The sequence below is a fragment of the Cardiocondyla obscurior genome, linkage group LG03 (genome assembly GCF_019399895.1).
Source record: "Cardiocondyla obscurior isolate alpha-2009 linkage group LG03, Cobs3.1, whole genome shotgun sequence".
Taxonomy (NCBI): Eukaryota; Metazoa; Arthropoda; class Insecta; order Hymenoptera; family Formicidae; genus Cardiocondyla; species Cardiocondyla obscurior.
Window position 1 is genome coordinate 7,861,213 of NC_091866.1, and position 10,276 is coordinate 7,871,488.

General features: G+C 30.7%; 1 protein-coding gene and 1 pseudogene across 3 annotated transcripts; both read left to right on the plus strand.

Annotated features, from left to right (window-relative positions):
- Positions 1 to 279: 279 nt before the first annotated feature.
- Positions 280 to 2,591, plus strand: LOC139101306 (uncharacterized; annotated as a pseudogene).
- Positions 2,592 to 4,880: 2,289 nt separating this feature from the next.
- LOC139113616 (poly(A)-specific ribonuclease PARN) lies at positions 4,881 to 10,229 on the plus strand. 3 transcript variants are annotated; one of them, XM_070674890.1, is made up of 12 exons: positions 4,881 to 5,145; positions 5,266 to 5,479; positions 5,688 to 5,859; positions 5,961 to 6,243; positions 6,306 to 6,427; positions 6,513 to 6,742; positions 6,979 to 7,048; positions 7,132 to 7,187; positions 7,349 to 7,435; positions 7,554 to 7,746; positions 9,715 to 9,791; positions 9,856 to 10,229. In XM_070674890.1, the coding sequence occupies exons 2-12, from the start codon at positions 5,308 to 5,310 to the stop codon at positions 9,930 to 9,932; spliced, it is 1,539 nt and encodes a 512-aa protein (XP_070530991.1). In that variant the 5' UTR covers positions 4,881 to 5,145; positions 5,266 to 5,307; the 3' UTR covers positions 9,933 to 10,229. The 3 variants fall into 3 exon arrangements, with proteins under 3 accessions (XP_070530991.1, XP_070530990.1, XP_070530992.1); XM_070674889.1 differs by having other exon boundaries at positions 4,883 to 5,145; positions 5,581 to 5,859; XM_070674891.1 differs by lacking the exon at positions 4,881 to 5,145 and having other exon boundaries at positions 5,388 to 5,479; positions 5,567 to 5,859.
- The last annotated feature ends 47 nt before the right edge of the window (positions 10,230 to 10,276 follow it).

Genomic DNA, 10,276 nt, shown 5'->3' on the forward strand with positions numbered 1-10,276 from the left:
GAACACCCGTATATCGCGTCGTGTCTAGTCAGCTACTGAATCAAGCGATCTGACGAAACACCCGAGCGACCGAAAATATTTCGTCGCCTCAATTTGCGTGGAATCGGGAGCACATGCAGAGAGCACGTGCTCCAGACACATAGCGAGGAATTATGCGAATGAAGCGGCGTATTCGCGAACATAAGAATTTCGTCGACCTATACATTTCTTTACAAAAAGAAAATTGGTAGTTTTACCGTATAAACAAAGTCTTGTTTCATTTCCATTGTTACATATGAAAACTTGCTGGTAAATCACAAAATAATCAAGTTCTTCAAAAATTCTTCTTTTCTTTTACTTAAAAATTTTATTTTTTATTGTTCATAATTAAAAGTTTAAAATTGTAGATTATACTTTATAAACTTGTTTATTTAAATATGTTTTAATATTGTTTTTTATGTTACAATTAAACATTAACCAACGACATATTAATGACAAGATGACTTGGCTTGTCGTTAAATTTGATGCTGAGGATTCAGTGGAAGCTGTGCCAAATACATGGTATTCAAATACCAAATCGCAATGTTATTGGCCACCGAAAGATACAAATAAGAATTTTATAATTGAGTATATAAAGAAAAAATATTCTCCTACATCAGATTGGACACTTTATGATGCTACTATTCGGGGTGCTTATAATAAAGTACATTTATACATATAAATTAATGAGCATTTTAAAATATGTGTAAACATTTGTTTAAATATTTTATAAATTATTTACATTAATACATGTGAAAATTTTATTATACACAACACATAAGTATTAATCATATTTATTGTTTTTATTCCAAAAATTTATTTACTACAAACAAAGACTCCGCATTTATTTCACATATTTATCGTTTTAATTAAATTGTATATTACTTTAAAAAATTATTTGTAATGTTACAGACAGTTATAACAGCACAGAAGAAAGCTAATAAAGCAAAAGACACAAACAATCTTTCTTCCAACAATGATAAATTAAAACAAGGACAAAAACGTAAGAAAAGTAAAAAAAGAAAGCGTTTTAATAAATCTTGCACTGATCATGAATTAACCTCCGAAACGGAATATTCATCCTCATCTGATGATATAACATATCCTGATGTCCCAATTGAACAAATTAATTCAGGTAATGATAATTTAAATGTGGTTGTTTAAAAATTTATTCACACTGCCCCTTTCCACTCTCTCTCTCTCTCTCACCCCTTTCTGCACATTCTCAGCACTATAATAACTCTCTATTCCTTTCTTCCACTATACGTATTTGTACCATGCCGCACATTGAAAGCGAAAGTCCTTATTTAATTAATAATTTCTTCTAGACATAACTAATAATTCAAAAAAAGACCCAAATAATACACTAAGAATTACTAGTATTACTACTAGTCCTACTTCTGATTCTAACAATACGGCAAACACTGCAATATTAAACTACAAATCTTCAATTGAACAAAATATTAGTGAAACAGGTATATATAGAATATTTTATACTTATTAATTTTGAATATTACACACAATATAAATAACCAAATAGAATCTTAAATATTGATTTTAAAGGAACATTAGATTATTATACTGTACAATATTTATAACTATTTACAGAATTTAAAAAACGTGTTTTGAGGGAGCTGCACATTATTAGTTTAAAAATAGACGATATTAATGAAACAATGAATGTTTTATTAAAAAATAAAGCTGACGAATTAGTGATATCATCTATACATATTAATGACGCTCCCGACATTATTCAATCATTTCCATTAAATGACACATCTTTAATTGAATTAGAAAACTGGTTAAAAATTTCAGAACAAAATAAAACAATATTGATTAAAAAATTAAAATATTTTTATACATTTCTATAAATACATTTAAAAATATAGCATATTAATAACTAACAAAATGTATTATATTAGGCTCAAAATTTAAGTCGAATTGGAGGAAACACTATTAAAGAAATTGTACGAAGAATTATGTATCGCGTATTTAGTAACGAAGTGGCATGTCATACTCTTGGGAAGGAGCTAAAAAAAAGATTTTCAAAAATTCAACTGTGGCATCCGTTATCTTTTGTAAGTAATTACATCTTTTTTATAAAAGTATTTTTACTTTTTTTATAATGGTATGTAGCATATATTTAAAGTATATATTTTATATTTTATAAAATTATTTACAGCGGCTGTACGATTAAACAAAAATGCACAAGATAGTACCGATGCGGAAATAATAGTTTTTATAAAAACGTGGCTAGTAAGAAGCAAAGATCGCTTCAACAACAGTATTAAGAATACTCATGAAATAGCAGAAACAATTGAGGACTTGCCACAATAATAATAAAAGTTTAATTACATGCGTTTATAATATTATAAAATAATTAATATTAATAATTATAACATTTGCGTTCAATTTAAAAAAATATATTAATCTACATCAATATTATGTTTATATTGTAAAAGTTATCTAATAATTATTAATAATAATACTATAATTTTAAGGTACATTAAGTTATAGATTTTTTTTTTATTGTCAATTATTTAATTATATTATTAATATACATATACAATACATACAACAAATTTATTTTAGAAATTGTTTTCTACATATTATTTATTTTCAATATTTCTAACTCTTTTCAATACTATTTCTTTTTGTTCTTTGTATATTTCTTTCTTTTGTCAACTTTATTTAATTTTCTATTATTCCTGTTCCATGTTTCATTAATCTCTCTCTATTTTTATCTTTTATAGGAATGTGCAACGGTATATTCTTGTTTTTTTTTCTTTTTTTAAAAAAATTTTTGTATTACAAGTTACATCTAATGTATATACAGGTGTATGAACATGGTACATATACCACTGTATATACATTCTATATACAGAATGTACATACACAAAATATACAAATCATGTCAATATGTATATATCATGGATAACATATGTACATCATTCCGGGTACATTTGCACATATATTTCATATTATTTGAACGTATAATGTAACAAAAACGTATATACATGGAACATACAATATACATAAAAGAATGTATAACGTATATACTATGTATATCAAAATGTTTTGTGGGTAATATTAATAATTTCTAATAAATTTACTCCATAATACTTCTGAATCATCGTATAATTCTTATACCATTTTGAATATTCAATAAACTTTTTTAAATTCTTTATTTTCGTCGAAGCAAAATTCTTAGCTTTGCTATTCATCCAATTTGATTGTTTAATTAGATATTCCATTTCCTTTTGTATAGCGCTGATTAAATTTGTTGTCTATAATAGAAAATAATCAAAATTAACAATGATCAACTTAAATATATTTATTAACATACGCAAATAAAATTGTAAGAACATATAAACTTACTGTCTCCATAATATCGTCGGAGAAATATTTCCTTACAAATTCGTACGCCAAAATATCAAAAGAGTTGTCGTTTGCGTTCAAAGAGTCGCTATCAACGCTACCAACGCAAACGCTATCAACCGTTTGCAGAGAACACTAGCACTATCGCGCTATTGGCTCTGTGAACGCAATTGATAGCGTTTGCGTTGGTAGCGTCGATAGCAACACCCCGAACGCACTCATTATATATAATAAAACGTACTTTATCATCGCACATAATCATAAAAAATAGAATTGAAATTATGTTGAAACATAGCGCGAGCGCGCAGCACGCGCATGGTTTGTTCTAGTTATAGTTATATTTTTAAATAAAATTTCATTGTTAATTTGTTGTTTTTTACGTTTAGTTTTCGTTTATTTTTCATGTTTGTTTAAATTTTTCCTTACCTTGTGGTTGTGCCTTTTTAATTATAAATATATTATTTTTATAAAAGAGTTATGTTAAAAAAAGTGTTAAAAAAATGTTAAAAAATGTCAATGTTAATTAAAAAAAAATTTTTTTAATGTTAAATCGTTAAAATTATGTTAAAAATTATGTTATGTTTTGTTATATAGTTAATAAAGTTAAATGTTTATTTTATAATTAAATGTATTTTACATATTTTACAGGAAACGCAAAAATTTATTTAAATAAAAATATAATTATTTATTTACTTATAATTATTTAAACTTATATAATTTTATTAATATATTGGACAACGCAATGCATTTTTATATTTAATACTTTAATTTATCCTACACCGTGTATCTGCTCATTAAACAGCTTCATATCGTATTTATTGCGCATAAGCAAAAGTAGCGGTTCGCATTCTACTTCCTTATGTGCGTTCTTAAAATCATTAAAATCGGAAGGTGTTGCGCAACCTTTCTGACCACAACCGTACATAACAATAATATATAAAATTTATAAAGAATAAAAATAAAGAAGACTATATTTATGACCAGAATAGTGACAATAACCGCTTTAACACTTTATAAGCTAAAAATTAGAATTTTACTTGATCAACTTATATACATTCTGTACAGTCTTTTGAAATGCGAGAAAGAGAAATAGGTACTGTCTTGCGACATCTAGCGGTCCATGTTAGTAAGATTTTACATAAATATAAAATTTTTTTGAAAATCTCGATTTTCTTAAAAACTATTGGTTGTACGATAAAAATATAACAATATTTAACAATAATGACCTTGATATTCGTAATCAGGGTGAAAAGTTACATAGATCCATGAAGTTTCATTAAAATCGGAAGGAATCCCTTTTCGGAACCTCACCCGAAGAGGCATTTAATGATACTAATTTAGGAATCACTAATTAGTTTAACTTTAAAGGAAAATTTTATTTTAAAAACTTTTTTAATAAAGAAGTTAAGTTCCCATGGTTCGCTGATTTGAATCTCCCGCGAAGGCTGATAGTTTTTGTAAACCGGCTCAGAGCTTTTCATTATAACTTAAACGCATCACTTAAAAGAGTAGGTTATATCACCTCAGCTCCTCAGCAAAATGTGATTGTGGTCAATTGTGGTGCAGAAAGAATTAAGAAAATAATTTGAATACATAAGCATTCAATTGTATGTACAAGAAGAGGAGATTGTGCTGTATATCTGTAAATAGATGGATGCACATTAAAACAGAAAGAAAAAAAAAATGTGTGCGAGTGTAACATTGATCTTGTGAACGACGCAAGGAAAACAATGGAAGTGATAAGCTTGAGTAAGTATACAATGAAACAACTAATTTGTTGTCAGTTTATCATTGTTTGAGGTTAACTTTTGCCGGTAAAAACACTTTTAATGTTGTATCGTTGCTATTAATTTAATGTTGTTTTGACAGACTTTGAGGACGTTCTATGTGAACTGGAGAGTGTTTTGAAGGATGCCACTTTTCTCAGCATCGATGGCGAGTTCACCGGGCTTAATTCGGGCCCAGACGCGAGCCCGTTTGATACACCAGCTCAATATTACAGCAGATTACGAGCTGGATCGATGGACTTTTTGCTCATACAGTTCGGCTTGTCTGTTTTTAAGTTTGACTGCAATACAAACAAGTAAGATATCCGTTTATTCTGTATATACTACTGAAGTAAATGATCACATTAGACATTAATCGAGTTGCAAAGTAAGAAACATAATAGCTTGGGCATTTTAGATACTCTCAGCGATCATACAATTTTTATACATTTCCCAAGCCGATGAATCGTCAGGCACCAGACAACAGGTTTATGTGTCAAACGTCATCCATATCGTTTTTAACAGATCAAGGCTTTGACTTTAACAAGTTGTTCAAATATGGTATACCTTATCTGAATGCTAGTGAAGAAGAAAAGCTTGTAAAACGCTTGGAAGAGAAACAAAAACTCAAAGAAGAAAACAATCAATGTTTAATTTCAATACCAGATAATGACAGACCTCAACTAGAGGAAATATGGTAATTTTATTTTTATTAAATATTTTTTTAACCTAGTAATGTAATTAAAAGGAAAGCATAATTTTAAAAGGATTTTAGAAAATACAGAATGTTAATTTCAGTTCTAGAATAGAAAATTTTCTTACCTCAGATGCAAAAGAACTGATAATAGACAGATGTAACAGTTTTATGAGGAGACTGGTGTATCAAGAGGCAAGAATTAGATGGTTTAATAAACTCAGAATTGAAAGTAAAATTGAGAATACCTGGAATTGTCTTTCAGTGCAAAAAATTGGCACAAAAGAGGAAGAGGAAGAAAAGGAAAAAGAAAAACGTGAGAAAGAAAAATTGGAACTTAAACAAGCTGTAGGACTTAGCAACCTGCTAAAAAAAATTGTAGAATCTGTAAGTAAGCAGATTTATTTTTTTGTTTTATTTTTATTTTATTTTTTATTTTTTATTTTTAGGGAAAGATAATAGTAGGACATAATATGTTGTTAGATCTGTGTCATATTGTACATCAATTTTTTACACCTTTACCAAGCGACTATGCGGAATTTAAAACTTTGCTTCATGGCTTGTTTCCTAGGTAAGGTCCAACTAAAGAAAGAGAAACAATTATCTTGTTCATTTTTACTTAGTGTTATAAACATTTTTTTTTGTTCTTATTTTAGGTTACTGGATACAAAAGTCCTTTGTCAATCGCAACAATTTAAAGAGTTTGTGTCATCGTCAAATTTGAACTTATTATTTGACATTGTAAAAAAGCCCCCTTTTTCTATTCCCGAAGTCGAATCTGTGGAAGGACGCAGTTATTCGGTATCGACAGATAAATTACATGAGGCAGGATACGATGCTTATATCACTGGGTTATGCTTTATTGCATTATCTAATTATCTTCGTGGTAACATTATATCAGATATAAATATCAATGTTGAACCATGTCTATGTTTTTAATAATTTTCTAATTGTAACAAACATAAAAAGTACATTTTGTAGAATTGATGGCATATATTGATGTATTTTACATTTATATTTATCTATATTTTATATATCAATTACATCCATTGATAGATAAGCTAAATTAGTTTGATTAATTTTGTTTTGTAAATTTTCTCATTAAATACTTGTTTATTTCAGTCACATGGACACCCTTTCTCGGTGATTTGTTAATAACAGGATCACCTTTGCTTAGTTCTCTTTTCAACAAGTGAGTAATATTTTATATTTTTATACATATAAAATGTTTAAAGAGTTATTTTATTAATAATTTGTTTTCTACTTTTTATACAGACTTCCTATAGCAAGATTGAAAGATTTTCCATATATAAACTTGGTAGGAAACGATCGTGAGTACATTTGATATTACCGAGGAGTGATATTGCAATATCAGTAATATTATTAAGATATTATTTCATAAAATTAATGAGAGAGAGAGAGAGAGAGAGAGAGATATTTATTTTGTCCAATAATGTATATATATATATATATATATTTTTTTTTTTTTTAGCAAATCCTAGTAGGGACCACATATTTTACTTAACATTTCCTAAAGAGTGGAAACACGGGGATATCACTAATCTCTTTAGTCCATTTGGTGAGCATTAAATTATATTAGAACAAATATATATGCAAAGAAATAACGTTCTTTTTTTACATAAATAAAATTAGAATTAATATATAAAATATGCAAAGATATCCCTGACTTTTTATAGGAGGCGGATACGTTTCATGGTTATCCGACACATCCGCGTACGTGGGTTTGTATCGTCGCGAACAAGCTGGCGCCGTGATGCCAAAGCTATCTAAAGGATTTCAGTACAAAATACAAAAATATACTGAACATCAAGCCACGTTACAAACCGAGGTTTCTTCTAAGGATCGCAAACGAAAACTTTCCCCATGCGAGTAAGTTGCATTATGCATTCTGTTGTAACACTTTGCATAATCAATTCAATTTATAAATCGCTTTTGCAAATATTAAATTTTTAGAAAATGCATTTTTTTTAACGCTTTTCTATCAGCTATGTTAAAATAATTTTAATATTCAAAATTGATACTTGCTAAATTAATAGAGCTAATTAGCGTTATTTAATGCTCAAAGACAAAGTGAGATTTTGTAAGATCTTTGTAATATGAAAGTGTATATTTACATTATGCTGCGATCTTGGAAATCGCGCGCGTTCGTGTTCTAAAAATGAACTGTCTTTATCGTAATTTATTTTTTGCCGTGGGCTATCGTATTCGTGCGAGAAGTATTAAACGCAAAGATGAATAACGCACGTTATAAGTCCAGCATGATTTCCAACACGATAGAAAGACGAAGAAAGAGATAAGACCCTAGGCGGTCTTCCTAGGATTTCCTGTACACGAGATATTTGCATAGGGTTGTAGACCTTGTTCTGAATTAATGCACGCGACGCTTACTCTCTTCTATATACCTATTTAGTCTTCTTGCTCTTCTCCCTTTTCGCTGCTTCCTCTTATCCCATCTTCTCTTCTTTCTCTTCTTTTTGCTTCTGGTCCGGTTTGAAAGCCATCATTGGCGTATGAGCGACTGATGTATATGAAAATTACATTAAATAATGTGCAGGCTTAAAGCCATTTAAGTCGCTTAATGCCTTTATTTCTTTTATTATTTTATTAAAAGTCACGATTACATTAACGCAAAGAATTCGAAGAAAATTTCATCGCGCCTTTATTTTAAAAATATATTTTTGTTCTTTGTCTTATTATTAGAATAATAAGTTTATTAATTATACAAGAAATTAATTCATAAAAATGTGCTTTTGTAGGAATACTTTTTGAGAAATTAATTGCAAATTTTTTTTATAGAAAACATTTCTTCAGATCAATATGTAATTAATCGCACGTTTAAAGCGGCGCGCTTGAAAGAAAGTCTTTAACGAGGTACTACCATCCGCGGTAATCAATACACCGGGCACATGTTTCAGTCAACTGCCATAGTCTACCGAGCACAGGCCGTATATACATATGTGTATATATTTCTCGTTTAGCCGACTGCAATCTCTCACATTGTAGTCACAACATTGCTCTCGCGGGTGACACGATATTAATGAATCGCCCACGTGCTCGCAATCACCGCGCTCGTAACTCTCCCGGCTGCGTCGCGTTTCCGTGCTGTGAAGCGGAACGACATCAACGTCGGATGACAAGAAACTAGCGGTTACAATCGGACGACGGACAGTGTTTCTATCTAGGAAGTGTAGACTGGCCAATAATAAGAGAGTGCGAAATTTACAATCGATTCAAACTTGAAAGAAACTTGTTGGTCGCCTAGGTCTGCTTAGGATTTTTCTGGATAAGCCGGCTTTCTTGGCGGAAGTGCAGAAAGTAAAAGTCTTTTGGACATCACCGTTTAGTCAGTTGAAAGATAAAATACGCTTAAACTCCACGGCCGGAGGAAATTGTAACTTAATGGACGAAAACCCGGCGTCTTGAGCGTCGACGTCGAGAGAGGCAGGCACCTCGAGCACACAAGCGTAGTAATGGATGCGATCGCGAAAGAGAGAGGGATCGCGACCGGCCGATCGCCCGTTCGCGGTTGTGCATTATCGGCATTATATCGTACATTACGCTCGAGGAATTTATTCGATACGCGTGTCGAAGCCGCTCGCGGAATTGTTACTGCGAGCGCCGCGACTTATGAATATGCAGCATCACGTGCGCGCGTTTTCGTTAAATATCGCCAATTTCGCGGGAATACAAGGAAGCTGGGGATGTAAGTGATAGAATTCTCGTAGATGAAAGGCTCCTCTTTTTTTTTACTTCCGACGGCCCGCTCGTCGTGGTGATTATTTTACCGAAGAAACTCTCGTTCACGAAGGATCTTACATGGAGAAATGATGTTCGCAGGAAAGCCGACGACGCAAAGAATGATGAGAAGTCGGGGGCTGCAGAGAACGACGACGATGAGTGGCAAGTCGCCACGGGTAGGTATTACACGGTCTTTTTATTCCTACGCTTTGCATTAACCGGCCGATTTGTCTCGTACAGGCAAGAGGCGCAAGAAACGCAAGGAGCAAGCGACGACCGGCAAGAAAGCTTTCGAAGAAAACGACGCTTGGAACTAACCGCGCAAGCAATGTTCTGGAGATTTGTGTTGAACGACACGAAAGAATATGCAGCAGATGCATATAATATAGACGAATACGTAACAGAAATGTGTTGAATCAAAAAAGAAAAGTACTTGAATTTTAATTACATCTGATCGAATGTTAATTATGTGCAACATCATCAAAATATTTTCAAATATATTTAATATCTTAATAAACCATTTATTTCTGATAATCTAAGCGTGTTCATGCACTCTATAAATTTTAATCTTATTTATCTACGTTTTAATAAAAGAAATTACGACATGTCGCATAGATTCATATTATTATTATTTAAAAAGCTTCTTTACACATTTATTTTA

What these genes read in the sequence shown, in the direction of transcription:
- LOC139113616 (XM_070674889.1), top strand. An exon ending in ATTATCTAATTATCTTCGTG is followed by an intron (nt 6,743 to 6,978) that starts GTAACATTATAT and finishes TGTTTATTTCAG; the next exon opens with TCACATGGACACCCTTTCTC. An exon ending in AAACTTGGTAGGAAACGATC is followed by an intron (nt 7,188 to 7,348) that starts GTGAGTACATTT and finishes TTTTTTTTTTAG; the next exon opens with CAAATCCTAGTAGGGACCAC.